The sequence below is a fragment of the Melanotaenia boesemani genome, chromosome 8 (assembly GCF_017639745.1).
Source record: "Melanotaenia boesemani isolate fMelBoe1 chromosome 8, fMelBoe1.pri, whole genome shotgun sequence".
Lineage (NCBI taxonomy): Eukaryota > Metazoa > Chordata > Actinopteri > Atheriniformes > Melanotaeniidae > Melanotaenia > Melanotaenia boesemani.
In genome coordinates, this window is record NC_055689.1 from 12,462,252 (window position 1) to 12,478,028 (window position 15,777).

General features: G+C 37.0%; 1 protein-coding gene across 3 annotated transcripts in view; it reads right to left on the reverse strand.

Moving 5' to 3' along the window:
• Positions 1 to 15,777, reverse strand: part of astn1 (astrotactin 1) — a 400,574-nt gene that overhangs the window by 225,435 nt on the left and 159,362 nt on the right. For all 3 annotated transcript variants that reach the window (XM_041992000.1, XM_041991999.1, XM_041992001.1), the window contains one exon: positions 124 to 290. In XM_041992000.1, coding sequence (XP_041847934.1) covers positions 124 to 290 — 167 coding nt within the window. The remainder of the gene's footprint in view (positions 1 to 123; positions 291 to 15,777) is intronic.

Sequence of the window (15,777 nt, forward strand, 5' to 3'; positions counted from 1 at the left end):
GCTTTGTCTTGCCTTATCTGAAGGCCTGTCAAGTTAATGGTGACAGGGCTTCATATGACAGGATTATAAAATATAATAATCACACTAATTATGGATATAAAGTGCGATTGTTTTATTTCTTACCCACAGAACATCTGGATGTTGTAGAGTGTAGGGTCATCCTCTAGAGGGGCCAGCTGTTGGAGACACAGCTGCTCACATCCACCATTGAAGCCATCGGAGCAGTCGATGCCAATGTGGTGGTCATAACACCCGGTCCCATCTTTCATTGGACTTAGCCCTGGAGGGCACTGTGGGAGAAAAAAAAAAGTGTTTTGGAATGACTGATGTTAGCAATTATAAACTGTTATTTTATTCAGGGACACTTTCTCAGATATGCCTAAAACTGTGAGAAGCTGCCACATTAACACTAATCCCAGATGGGAGAGGTAAACAGACCCCTTAACATCTGTGCCACAAAATTCAAACAGTCAGATTTCTGTTCCCATTAGTGCAGCCTGCGTGAGCCTAGTGAGTCTGGTTTGTAAAATCACATGAAGCAAAATGTTTCACAAACAATGATTATGTTATCAGCATGAACAACAGTGTGAAGTTCCAACACATGCATTAAAGTGTAGGGGTAAGACAACAGATAAATGTTGTATTTTTGTCACTTAAAAAATCCTACTAATAAGCGACTTTTACTAAACAGTTTCAGAATTAAAAAATTAAACAGAACAGAACAAACAGGTGCAGTGTTCCCTAGCAACACTGCATCTTTCCATTTGGTGTTTATAGGTTTATTATTTTAAGGTGCTCTGGATTCCTCCCACAGTGCAACAATTTGCATGTTAGGTTAAGAGATGATGCTAAATCTTTCCGCTGGAATGCGCTGCGATAGACATGTTTCTTACTCTATGTCAGCTGGGAAACTCCTCCATGAGCCTGAATGAGATAAAGGAGGTATAGATAAATAATACACTAATTTTGTGACAAAACATTTACTAGTTTTGTTTTCAAAAATGCAAAAAAAAAAGCACCTGTGTTTCTTGTGATGAACTGTAATTCTAAAACAGAAAAACCTTAAAAAACAAACATATTTTACATGTAATTAACACAGTATGTCATACCGATCAAAGCATAAGAGGCAAAATAGTCTGGTGGAGCAAATTGATATTTTCCTGAACCAGGAAATCAGAGCAAGCACATAAAAGAACAAAGAAGAAGAACTCTCATTTAAATCATACAGAGTCAGTGATTGTGGTACATGAGATGGAAGACGGGCCATAATTTCAAATATTATCCATAAAACCTTCAAGCAAATTTTTCTGTTCATGCTTGAGACATGAATAAATATTAACACCCCACTGTGATGTGATCTGCATAGAATACATTTGCTTTGGAGCAATAATGGCCAAGAGGAGTTTTAGAAAGAATAACTTTCTCAGCTTTTGAATAGTCAAAAACAAAAAAAAAACAAAATTCCTACCAACCTTGTTTAACTCCAGCCTCTTGTCAGGCCAAAGCCAATTATTAAGAAGAAGTAGCCTTAGTATCAGATTTCACCACATCAAATAAAAGAAACTTCAACTGTGTATTTCTGCATCATTATCCTAATACTGGATTAATGCAATTAAGCAAAACGCTTTAACCCAGAACACATTTCAACAACCCTGCAATGTCCAACTGTGGTCCTCAAGATCTTATGTTCTGCAGGCTTTTCCTTGCTCCAGCAAAATAAAATTCAAATTAGTGAATGAATGATTTAAATTAAATGGATCTCCACACCCTTATGGGAAGTTCTGCAGTAGCCTGTTAAAACTCATTAATTTGAGCCAGGTGTGTTAAAACCTGCAGGATAATGGCCCTTGAAGGTCAGACATGAGCACTCAGCCTAACCATCTAATGGTGGTTATGATTTTTGAACATCATATAGCATATGAAACAGAAAATAAACAGCAACTAAATGTAAAACTTTGTTTCAAAACAAATTAAAAAGCTGAGTTATATATTTGTGGGACTGTGACAACTCCTCCAGTAACCTGACTTCCCTCCGTCTGCAGCCGTCTTCAGAAGATTTGTTTCCTTTTGGACCTGTCACAACGACTTCATATAACAGCTTCTGTCAGATATTATTCAAGGGCAATTTTAATGAAGTGCTTTTTAACAAGGCACCACTGTATTCACAACAGTGACTTGGCATGTTTAGATAATTTAAGCAAGGAATCTGTGCTGACACATTTTGCTATCAAAGCTAACTGCATTCATCCATCTATGTAGCTGATTTGGCTGATGAAGCTCACGTTTGTTGTAAATTGTTTTTCAGTTTGTTTCTGTTAAAATGCTGTTTACTTTGCACCTTTCACAGGTTGATTAATACTTGCTTACTTGTATAAGTTTTGCATTGTCATAATTTCAAGCATTTCCTTTAGTTATATATTGAATTAAAAAGGGCGCAAATAAATAAATGAGAGAGTGAAACTTGACCTGCTAAAATATTGTTTTATTTATTTATTCATAAATGCTCTCTAGGATGAAGCTCATCAACATTTCTCCCTTAAAAATTCAAGTAACTGTGTTCCTGACCTCCGAAATGTTTACAGACAGTTATAAAACGAAGAGGGGATGCTACAACATGGTAAACGTCACCCTGTACAAACTTTTTATGCTGCCATAAATTTGAAAATGAGCTGATATTTTCCATGAAATTATAAAATGTCTTACTTTTAACATCTGCTATTTTGTTTAAGTTCTACTGAGGTTATGTTCAATATATGTTCATGACATTTCCACATTATTGCATTCTGTTTTTGTTTACATTTAGCACAGCATCTCAACTTTTTTGGGACTAGAGTTGAATATGTAGTTTATGAAGATATTAGAAAACAAATTTAAATTGCAATTGTATTCTATAACCATATTCAATAGGAACAACTTAAGCTGATGCACAAGTGTGTGACAAGTCCTTGTGTTTTTAAGACCCGGGTTTCAATCATTCATGCATCACTTTATGTTAAGTGTAAAGGCCGTACTAACAGGAAAATTACTGGTTCACTCATTAGCTGTTTTTAATGGATTTATAGCATCCAATCTGATATGTGCATGGCCTTCATAAAATGTACAGAACTTCATCACATCATGCTCCCAATCCATGAAGAACAGGTTTATTTTCCGTATATGAACAGGATATTTGTTTCCTGGTTAAGTGTAATTTCCATGAGTCTGTTTATGTTCAGGGTACTGTTGACCTGAGCATTTTTTTTATGTTTTTTTATTACATTAAATTCTCTTATTTATTTATTTATTTATTTATACTAAAAATGAAATGAGTTGTTTCTGTCCAGTCCTTGCTTCTAGAAATTTAAAATCACTTTTATGTAAGAAACCCTAGTTTGTCAACTGAGTTAGGAGCTTTACAGTTTTATCAACACGGTGTATAATAATACTACTCAGGTGATTTATGCAGGTAGGGACAAATCATTGGTGCTTTTCCTTATGCTAATGCATTTCCTTGCATCCCTTACTCATATGTCCTTCTCACATCTTAGTCTTTCTGCGGAAGGATGTGTGAAAGAGATTTAAGGAAACATTCACTTCTGTTTTCTGTCCCCTAAACCATTTCTGAACTTCAGTAGCCTCTTTGCTCCTTTTCTTCTGTGCCATGAAGTAAAAGTTCATTAAAAGTACCCTGCTGGATACATAGGTTGTGGATAGGGATGTCACAATTACAGATTTCCTTCGTACGATTATTGTAAAAGAAATAATCAAGATATTACTATTATCACAATTATTATGCGTAAATTGATTTTCCAACACTATAAATATGGAAAATCACATGAACACTTCTTATTGGTCTTTAAGTTTTATATAAGGCTGTCAAAATGAATGTGTCAATGCAGAGATTAAATCTGGAGAATGATTTTTCTTTCTTTTGCATTAAATTATAAAAAACTTATTTAATTTCATATTAAAAATCCAAATTTTGAAATATTTGGAAAGAGAAGCTGATTTTAACCCAGTAGGTGCCTTGTCACAGCAGTGAATTAAAAACTACTTTATCCTCCTTATTAAGCTTCTGATAGTTTCCAAGCCTTACATGTAGAATTTTATCATCAGATGTCCATAAACTAAATTACTAATAGTGCTATTTTTAAAAATCTGAATTTGGCATTATTTCGGAGAGAGAAGCTGCTTTTGGGAATGTAGGTGTTTTGACACAGCAGTGAACCAAATCCACAAAAAGCACTTTATCCACCTTATAAATGTGTTTTCTGATAGTTTTCAAGCCCTACATTTAGAGAATGACAGGATGACCCATTTAATATGTAAAATAACTTTGTTTTTGTTCAGTTTCACATTGAGCCGATCTGTTGTTGTGGTTCAGAAATGATCTTTAATGCAAAGTGACTATATCGAGGAATCTTTCAGATTAATTCATTGTGGCATTTAATACCACAATTAATTGTGAAATTAAACAATCATGACATCCTCAGGTCTGGAAAAAAGTGGACAGGACAGATGACACCATAGCAGTTTTAGCTGGATTAATATTTTTGTTAATAAAGGAGACAAAAAAAACAAGAGTAACTGTCGTAAGACTACAAAAAACCTCTATCATATGAAGAACGTTAGCAGCTCCCAGCCTCCCACTAAAGTGCTTCTTTGCAATTTATAGAATAGTAGAAAAGTTCATAACAAAAATTTATGAGATTATTCTCATGTAAACCCTACTTTTATGTGATCAAGCTGAACTTTATTTGACATTTGTTTGCTGTTATGTATTAATAGAAGTGTCTGTACAGAATGGGGTCACATGCTGAATAAGTGGTGTCTGGCCCTGCTCCCTGGATAAACTGTTATTGATTTTGTCACCCTGCAGGAGAACATGGCGGCAAATGATTTATTACTGGTAATGCAAAGAGCACATGAGACTGAATCTTCTAACACATTTGTGGCGCAGAGTCTTTAAATCACTGGAAGTCAGTGAAGTCAGTGGATGTTGCAGGCAGAGAAATGCATATTGATGAATTGCTGCATTGCAGTTTGCAAACCACAGATCGCTCTGATTATTGACTGCCATAATAGGCTTCCGACATGCCAGAACAGCGATAACTCCAGGCTATTGTCCACTTATCTGTAGGATAATAATAATTAAGAATATGTGCCTGCTGGAGTCTTTGTCTATGGACTTATCACTCGAGATTTCCTCAAGTTGGATCTAAAATCCTGGGTGAATCATTTATAATCCTCAGTATAAACCCATACACTATGTAAACACTAAAAACCCTTAAAATCTCTTTAATAACTTCTCCTAATTTCTCTGTTTGGATTGAGCTTCTGGCCAAGAAAGATGAAATACTTTTATTAATGCAGCATTACTAATAAGTAAAATAATCCAGATTTAAATTACTTCTAACAAAATGTGAAAATGGTTGGGGTGTTCATGTTTTTTCTGTTATTTTAGTAAGTATGTCGTTTAAAGTGAGAATAATTAAGTAGCACTTAGAATGTGAGGTGTAGTAAAATTCAAGGACAGCTTGTAGGGATGAGCTCTTCACCATGAACACCACTATATTAGTGTATATGATTAAAACACATTAGAATAAATTATCCGACTCAACTTTCATGTTATATTTTAGAGTTCAAAACTTTATGAACTTCAATAAATTGCAAAATTTCAAAGACTTCAAGGATTATTAAAGAGGACTGCTCCATCAGTGAGGACCGTCATGGTGCTCGTCAGCAGCATTTCCACATAATAATCGTAGGTTAGTCAACTGAGAACGTTCACTTTTGATAGATTCCTCAGATAAGTGCACTCAACTTTTTTGTTGCAGCTTTAGTTAATATAAATGTTGGAAAAGTTGAGCATAAAACACATGCATTGATTAAAAATATATATATAATGTTGGGTTTTAATTAAAATGAGTGGCTGTATTGATTAGGATGGTTCTTAACCTTGTTAAAAAAATAAATACAGAGTAATAGCTACGTGTTCAGTTATTTGGCATTGACAATAGATATCTGCAACTGACTGGAAAGGGAATATTTCTTCTCCAAATGACGTATCGGTCACTGGATAATGACTATCCACTGACACTAACAAAGGGGTCTTTAAAGGCAAAGTTAATCATCATTTATCTTAGATCATTCAGTGACAAGACAGTGAGTAAGAATGCTGTCTGCTGTGTTTTAGAAGAAGCTAGGAATACAAAGCCTGCTCTAGAAAACCCCTTCAACCACTATGGCTTTTAATCCTGTTTCTTAATGGAGATAAATTCCTGCAGTGCTTTTGAGGCTTAAGGGAATCAGCAGTGTGCTATTGCCAAACAGCCACAAATCCCTGCGAGAGAAGTTAGATAAGCTATGCACTTTTTAAATTTGTCTGATAGGCAAATCAGTACAGAGGTACAAGGAGCAGTTAGGTAAATTCTCAATAGATTTCTCATCAAGAAGTTACAAGTTTTGATTCATTCAGTTTTCTTTCATTGATAATTTAATAAACATTATTAATTCCATTTTGTGTCCTTCTGCGTGTGTGTGTGTGGTTTGTGTAGCCATGTCTATATTGGTATTATATGAAGATATAATAACTAGCCTGTGGTGGTCAAAAAGTGGTATTTTTTAAACAATTTTGAGTAGAAGCATAAGCTTACAGTCACTAGCTGTGTCCCAATTCAAGGTCTACACACTTCAGAGTACACAGAGTACATAGGCTACGGAGTGCCTACGTAGTCTTTGTGGCTTTTTTGGGTACCCCTTTTCGGTTGCTTGTTAATAGAAATAACTATTTAGCCAATCACATTGCAGCATCTGTGCATTCTTACATTGCAACATAGTCAAGGCAACTTGCTCAAGTTAAACTGAGGATGAGAATGTGGGTTTAGAAGGTGGATTCAGAAGCGCCTTCCAAATGGGAGTCCTTGGTGCACCACTGTGACATTTGTAGCCAACGAACCTGCACTTTGAAGTGCATAGACCCTGAATTTGGACACATTAGCTAGGATCACATGGACAAATATTTAATATATCTAATTGAAATCGATCAGAACGGACATTTCAGCTGACATGTTTACATAGACGCTGGATAAAATGATCCAGTCAGCTGTATTTACATGATGGACAGATTTAATACGATTACAGTAGTAGCGGTTTAAAAGTTCCCATCCAAGCTGAAAGCCAGCCGAATACCTGCTGGCTTCCAGCCCAGTTCCATTCCAGTTCCAGCCAGCTGCCTTCCAACTTCCAGCCGCCAGAGAGGCCCCCTCCTTCTCCTGGGAGTGTCGATGTTTCAATCAAACTCCACCCATTCCTTGTAATATAGGGTAGACCCAGAAGATGGCGCTTCTCTCACAGACTTCTCATCGCCCGTAGTCTGTCAGATTTTATCTGAATTTACACTGACCGGCAGAGGCGCCACTCAAAGCACCTCTGATGGCCAGTCACAATTCATAAAAATGCATAAAACTTAATACATAATCATCGTTTGACGTGGAATGTGAAATTGTAACATGCTTGTGCGCTGCCAATTGTTTTATTCAGAAATGAATGCTAGTAGGTTAATAAAACCTTTCAAATACTGGATCACAGCCCCTAGCTCTATTCTCAATAGGATGTATTTATCATACTGATTAATCTTTTAATATTAGCATTATTAACATAGACAAATCAGATTTGGATCAAGCAACACAGAATCTGTTTGAGGTAGCTAGGAAGGGTTATTTTATTCTCATATTATTTATTTCACCTCCATAAGAAGACAGGGCGACAGATAAAAGCCCCACGCAGGATCGGAGATAATTTCTTCCACTTCAATGTGTCTAATCGCGGGGGGACATCCAACACTCGCTGTGCTGCGACTTCCTGCTCGCCAGGAATCCCGATTACGTCACCCCTCCAGGTGGGCTATTCCCCGACACGCTCTGATTACCATTCCAAAAGGTACTGTATGCAGCCCCCAACTTGAACATGCGCCTTCTTCAACATTCGCACTTGCTCCAGAAAATTACCATCTCTTAGGCTCCTCCACCACCACTTTGACTGTGGATTGATACGTAAATGAGCCGCAATGAGGCAGCTGAACAAGTGACCCAGTTTTGTGATTGTTGCACATTGGGTAAGAGTGGTCAAACGAGTCCAGTTTGTGTTGTCATGCTACCAGAAATTCAGTATGGCTAGTCGGTCCTAATGCAGTGAATTTCCATGTTAATGTTGCCAAATTCAATAGCATAGCAAGAGATGAAAAAAGAAACAACGATATTTCTTCAACATGTTAACCAAAATATTTACCTCTTAAAGCATAAACCAAGTATTTACAACAAGCAGTGTGCTTTTTAACGTTAACGTGTGCCATAGCCTACTGCACCGCTGTTCCTCCTTCCAAGTCTTCTTTTTTATTATATTGTTGTTTTATCATCTGAATATACTACAACAACACAGAGAAAATATATGAAAGTTTATTTTACGCTGGTATTTGCGCAGCAGAGTTTTCTGCCGCCGGATTTGTAGTCCAGGAACGGAGAACACAGCTGCTGCCAGGAAAGGTGGATTACATTTTGTTAAAGCACAGCAATCTCCGAGTAGCCTATTATAAATACCCTCTCAGTGGCAAAATAAAACACACTGGTCTGGTTTAGTCTTCACTCTGAAATGGTTCAGTCAGAGGAATATAAAGCTGTTTTAAAAATGTTGAGCAAGCTTAAAATAAACATTCATAGGCTATCTATGTGTTTTAGATTAACACAATGATAAAACAACAATAGGCTATAATAATGGAAAAGAAGCGGTGCAGCATGGCAATGATGCGTTAATGGCTCGGGTCGCGGGTTAAACATCAGTCTGGTTCGGATTTAAATGGAATAAATACATTGGTGACGAGTCAGGTTCGGGAGTCATTCTAACGGGTTAGGGCAGGTATGCGTAGCAAAACGGAACCGTGCAGGACTCTGCTCTAAGCAGTTCGGACTTGGTTGACCTGGAACCATTTGACAATAAAATCTGGAGCCATCCTGCAACGCGCTCGCTTAGGCGTCCAGTTAAACCGTGTTTATTCAACCAGTCCCTACTTCATTGCATTCATTCTTTCCTCATAGCCTACGTGCACATTTTTTTCAAGATTGTTTATGTCAGTTTTGTTTTGGAAAACGAAAAAGGAGTCTTTGCGCAGAACTTATAACATTATTCTAATCTTGCCACTTGCCTATTTTATTATTGTGTATTTTTGTAATAACATGTAAATTCACTGCATAGGAACCAACTAGTCTACTGAATTTTGTGTGACAACACTAACAGAACTGTTTTGACAATGCAACAATTACAAAACTGCGGCTCATTTACTTATCAATCCATAGTCAAAGTGGTGGTGGAGGAGCCTTGGAGATGGTAATTTTATGGAGCAAGTGCGAATGTTGAGGAATTTAGCCTTTGTTCAAGTTGTGGGCTGCATATATGCAGCCCACAACTTGGTATACCTTTCAGAATGATAATAAACAGAACAAGACACATCAAACCAGGAGCTAAGACCACGAAGTTCAGCATCATGCTTATCTATCTTTGGCGTTTTTACACCAACATTTTTATACACTGGATAATGATAATAATTATCGATTAAAGTCACGGATAAAACTGCTGTTGTTAAAACACACCCATCTCTTACAAAATCTAAAATGTAAAACAAAAAAAACAACAAACAAAAAATCTGGATCACTGTAGAAATATCTTTATTCATTGCTGATCATCTGGCCATTGAAGCGTTTTTATTTGGAATTGGGAACAAATATTTTCCACCCTGTTATATTCTGTTCCACTCTGTTATGTTCCATTCCACCCTGTTAGTAAGGTGTTTTTTAATTTTTTTTTTTTTTACTAAAAACATTGAGGACTGTGAACCTTGTTGCACCATATTAGGAAGTGAGGAACATTAAATTGATTTTGCTTTTCTGTTCCCAGGTCAAAAGGAATGTAATTATCTCTCATTTGAAATACTTGATTATGCTTTCCTTCTTGCCTTTGTGGAAACAGAAACGTGATAATCTCTCACTTGAAAGCAAGCTGGGCGTACAATAGTGTGATGACGATGAAAACTCACATGACCAATGCTCAATAAAGGGTACATGAAAATGTGAGAAATGGTCAAAAGCACAAATACCGTTTGTGGTGAGTGAAACTATACAGCACAGTCCACAAGGCTCTTTTCAAGCACACTCCTCCCCCCAAGGAGTATGCTTGAACAGCTAACGGCAGGTAATGGCTGTGTTTACAAATGTAAAGGTGCTAATTGTTGGCCATTGAATTGTTAATTTCAAACCGGGCAGCCTTTTGGTTGTACTCTGGGCATGGTAGAGGGATAAGAAATCTCTGGGTTTTCTAGTGTTAAACACTGGAAGCGTCGCCAGCGGTCTTTTGATGACCGCCAGTCACGCTACCATGCTTATAGTGTATTAAAAACTAAACGGCTGAACCTGGTATTTTAGGACTTTTATTATATAGTTGTTGTCTATAGTTTTACCTGCTTACTTGTTTGGAAAAGTAAACACATCAATATTTACGAGCAGTTTAGCACGTCTAAACTTCCACAGAGCCGCTCAGGGAGACTCTTTCTCAGCCAAACTGTCGTATATCACGGCTATGGAGTTGTAATAAATGGCCGCCCTACTCTGCTTCTGATTGGCTGTAAGATCACAAACCCTGTGTGATGATAGGCTGCTGGTTCCTGTCATTCCTACCAGCCTTTGCGCATGTGCCTGCTTCAGACAGCAGGCAGGCGGCTGTCCCACCACTGAGACACAGCTGTATGACGTTTTATCACGTTTTATCACTAGATCGCTATGAATAAAATCCAGGGACACTTCATTTCACAGTATAAACCATTTATTTACTTATCTACTTAGGATAATAGCACTTTGAGGCCTAATTCAGAATATAGGTTGGGCTGGGTCCGGACTTTTGTGATCCCTGCTTTACACATTATCAGTATTATGTTATTTTTACCTGCCGATATTACGTTATGATTTTGTCAATATTCAGTTACGCAGCAGCTGTATCAACCCCCACTGTGAATAACTTACGTTGCAGTCAAATGACCGCTGCCAGCGGTCATTATAATAGTTTGACATGTGCAGTGCCTACTAGTTTGGAAGAAGAATTGCTTAATTTTTTTTAAATTTTTTTAACCTCTTGACCGCTGAAATGCACAATAATCCTTAACTTTTTCCGTTTCGAACCAAAATGTTGTATCCGTCAGTCCGTTTTGTTTTGTTGCCGCCATCGTCTTCTCTGAAACTCATTATGTCACATAACTCTCATGTGATTAAAAAATGCGCAGAGACAAAATACACCACAAAACGATCAGAATGACAGTATACATCGTTATTTTTTTCTTCCGATCTGATTGTGCAAAAGTTTAAACCACCCCACTTGATCGGATTGAAAATTCTTTCCGATCTTTCCGATTCGATCGGATCAGCCAACATGTTTACATGACACATATTTATTCTGATTGGATGTTCGATCAGATTAAAAGTGTTCCATGCAAACGTAGCTAGTGACCGACTACTTTATTGGGTACTCATGTTCAGTTGCTTGTTATTAGAAACAACTAATCAGCCAATCACATGGTTCAATCAAGACGACTTGCTCAATTTAAACTAAGCATAAGAATGCTTAGACACCTTGTTGGTGTCAGAGGTCAGAGGAGAATGGACAAACTGGTTAGATAGGCAACAGTAACTCAGATATCTATTAGATCCAACCAAGGTATGCAGAATATCATCTAGAAACAAACAGCACTTTAAACCTTAACACAGACGGGCTGCAGCAGCTGAAGACCACACTGGATGCCACTCCTGCAAGCTAAGAACAAAAATTGGAACAGAATCTTGGAAAAAAGACGCTGCCTGGTCTGATGAGCCTTGATTTCAGCTGCAACATTCAGATGGTAGAGTCATAGTGTAAACATGACAGCATGGATCCATCCTGCCTTGTACAATTAGTTCAGACTGGTCATGCTGTGGTGTGCATGACGTGGGGGGTCACGTAGCACCAGTTCAGCATCGAGGAATGTTTGCAGCGTCTATAGGTGTACCTACCATGTGTACCACATCACATCATGATCACTGTGTTTGAAAATAGATATTTCACTGTATGCTACTGGATTTCTTTTGGGATACACTTGTATTACCAAGTACATTGAAATTATTACCTTTAATGTCATGATGAAACAGCCTGTGCATGAGATTTAAATGCCTATTGACTGATACATCAGAGAACCATTTATATATATATATATATATATAATCCAGAAACTTCAGGTTTTTTTTTTTTTTTTTTTTTTTTCCCCAGCACCACAGGGAAAAAAAAGAGCCCTCATAAGTGTTGAACCAGAAATCATCAACTAGTCTTTCATGTTTCTTAATGGAGGAAATTGAACTAGAGAATGTTCACACTGGGTAGTTAGATAAGCAATTTATGTCATGGGTCATCCAAGAATCACTTCCTAATTTCAGTTTTTTGTGGAGGTTATCACCTCCTCAGCAAAGTGCACAACCCACAGTTCGGAGAAAACCTCTGGTCAGACGGATTCAAAGCAACTGCTGACATTTTTAAGAGAGGTCATGTTATCTTACCCTGAATACTTTATTTATGGATTTCTGCAACTGACTGTCACAAAACTGCTAAAGTTGACATGTTTCATCATTTTAACAGTTATTTGTTATAAATCTTTTACGAAATGTTTAGGGTGTTTTCACACCTCATTTACCAAATCGGTGCTTAAACTTCTTTTGCAAACTTTAAAAGGAACTTAATCTTTGTTTTTTCTTTTTCTATCTGCATAAAGTCTTACAAAAGGAAACCATATATACATTTCTTCCATACTACGTTGCAAGTCTCCTAAACTAATGCAATGCCGTTGCTTCGAGGAATCAGACTTTTCAACAGGATGTTTGCAAGCTTACAAATTTAAAGTCAAAGGCAGGTCACAAATGGGGTCTAACAGCTCTATTGTTACCGGAAAAACAAGTAAACATACAATTCTGCTCTACGTATAATTGAGGCAACAGCTGTAAAAGTGAATTATTATTATTATTATTATTAGCAGTAGTAGTAGTTGTAATAGTAGTAGTAGTAGTAGTTGTTGTTGTTTTTTAGACTTAGGTTGATGTAACTACTATATTTCCATGTGCTGCTGATTCTATGACTTCTTTGGTCAGAAAGCAGTTTCTTTTTTTTATGTTGTTGTTCAGATTAGAGAAGATATGTTCAACCATGTTACATTTAGTATTACAGACATGCTAAATCAAGCATAGATGATCTGCTCTGCAGAATTTCCCCATGAATTTATTACAGTTTACACCCACCTTTTTAAAAACATCATGTTCATATGTGGAATATTTCTCAAATACTTAAACACTGCCGTCGTCTTATGGTTCACGACTGTGGAGGTTGTCAAACAATGTGTGGGGGTGCATGTTTGGTTTTAATTTTTTTAAGAGCCTTGTCATCTTTCGTATGCACTAAAAATGAAAATGTGAAAAATTAATTGTCCTGTAAGATTTCCAATAAAGGGCTCTAGCTTAAATGGCTTCTGTGAAAAGGTTGGTGATTTTAATGGCACTTCCTTCACAGAACCAATGAACCTTAACAAGTAGTCACAGTTACAAGAAGTGAGGTTAAAAAGGTTGCAGCTGTTTCAGGTGTTTCTGTAGGACCAAGCTAAAGTAAGTATGGATCTCTACAGAAGCCTTTGTCTAAACACCTCCAGAAAAATCCAGTGACCCGAGGAGAGAAAACATCAGTAGTGACAATCTAATGTGCTCCTAGTCCTCTTTAGGGCTAAGTTCTGGTTCTATCTCTGCCAAGTATTGACTCCACTCAAGACTGCTTAGTATCCCAAAATGTGATCCAAGTCAAGATTGGTTTTTGCTGCCTAAGGGGGAAGTGCAGCAATACGAAGTGGAGAGACTAAGTACTTTAGCCAGCACCAGAAAGTATGATGATTGTTTTAGTAAGAGGACCAAACACGTTAGAAAGGTAAGAAGTGCATTCTGTTGTATTTATGCAATATTGTATGTAAATGTACTTCATATTGTTAGACTCTGTGTGTTAAGAAGAGAATCATGCTGAGGAAGTAACTCAACTTCATCAGTTACAATTTCCAGTGTAATAACTTGTAATTTTTACCCAACTAAAGACATGTTTCATAATGGCTATGGCAGTGCTACCATGAAAATGTTATTCCTCTCTAAAAGAAGAAAAGGTTTCGCCAGCAGATACGTCTGAAAGAAACCCCTCTTTAGTTGTTTAGATTTATGTTTATTGAATAAAGAACACTGGATACCTTCATATAAACATCAGCCCCATCTGTGAAACATGGAAGTGGTAGTATCATTGTGTGGGTTCAGTACAGCTAAATGGGTTAAAATTCCTCCAATTTAAAAGGGATATATCATGAAAAATCCACGTTTTTTTTAGCCTTTAAATACATGTTTTTGTGCACTTTTAGTGTTTATCAATGCAGAAAATTTAAATACATTCTCTCCCGATGCTGCGTATATAACTTTATTTTCTTTTTGGGTCATATTTTTCAGTCTGTTTAGTTTTCTGTATTCTCTATTATGTTTACTTGTCTATTATGTCGCAGTATTTGCTGTGGGTCTGCTAAATAGGGGGAGAGAGGAAGACTTGAATATGTAAGGCTGGACTGACACGTTTTCCGTTGTTGACATCTCTCGTAAACTTGCCAATAAAACTTTTCTCTGCTGGTAGATAATCATTTTGCTGCTATCAAACTACAAATATGGCCGAGTGGAGTGGAACTCTAAGTGACCTGGAGGGAGACGAGGCATGAAATGCCTTATTTACATTTAAAGAGACCGCACAAAAACAAGTCGCTCTAAAGACGTGCCTTAGAACAGGGTTAACAAGGGGCGCGTGGAGCTAGAATAACCAGGAATTCAGACCAAAGCATTGCAGTTCTACTTTATATAGACCATAAATGAATGATTTACATGTGAAAAGGACAGATTTAAAAGCATGATATGTCCACTTTAATGTGCAGGAGAGATATAAAAGTTGACGTACATCATTCTGAAACTAAAAAGGGAACAGACTTTTTCCAAGGATCTGCCTTTTCGTTATATACTCGTAGAACTTGGATACAAGTTTATACCTTGTAAGACCTGCAATGCATCAGATTTTCCACATTAAGTATATTTTGACCATGACTGGCTTCTTAAATTTTGCTTCAGGCATCCAAGTTAATCTTGGATGATCACTGAGAATCTCACAACATTTACTGAGTTTAAGGATGGCCTCTAGGTGTCAAACTCTACTCATGCATCATTCTGCAAAGTAAAGGTCAGACAGTAAAGTAAGAGGGTAAAAAAACTTTTAGAGGGAAAGGATAACACACAAGAACCAAAAAAAACAATGATTTTAAAGTAGTGATGACATTTCAAAGGCCATCCTCTGAGCATCAGCCGACAGCTCAATGGCCCTTCATTGCGCTGAGTAATTCTTAGGGAAAAAAAACCATCATAAGAACATAGAGTACACATCAGCACATACTTTCAATGCAGTGGAACCTCCTCTAGGTTGTCACGCATGCTCTTACTCTGCCATTTTACTTATTCTAACTTGGAAAACACAAATCTTATTGAGGGATTACATAGTAGGCTGGGAATCCTATTACCTTGTGTAAATGAGGTATTATAAGATATTCATTCCCTGAAGCTTTTGTTTATTAGAGCCTTTTTTCCCCAATGGGTAAATAGTTCCTACACTCATCTGGTAAAAAGAGAA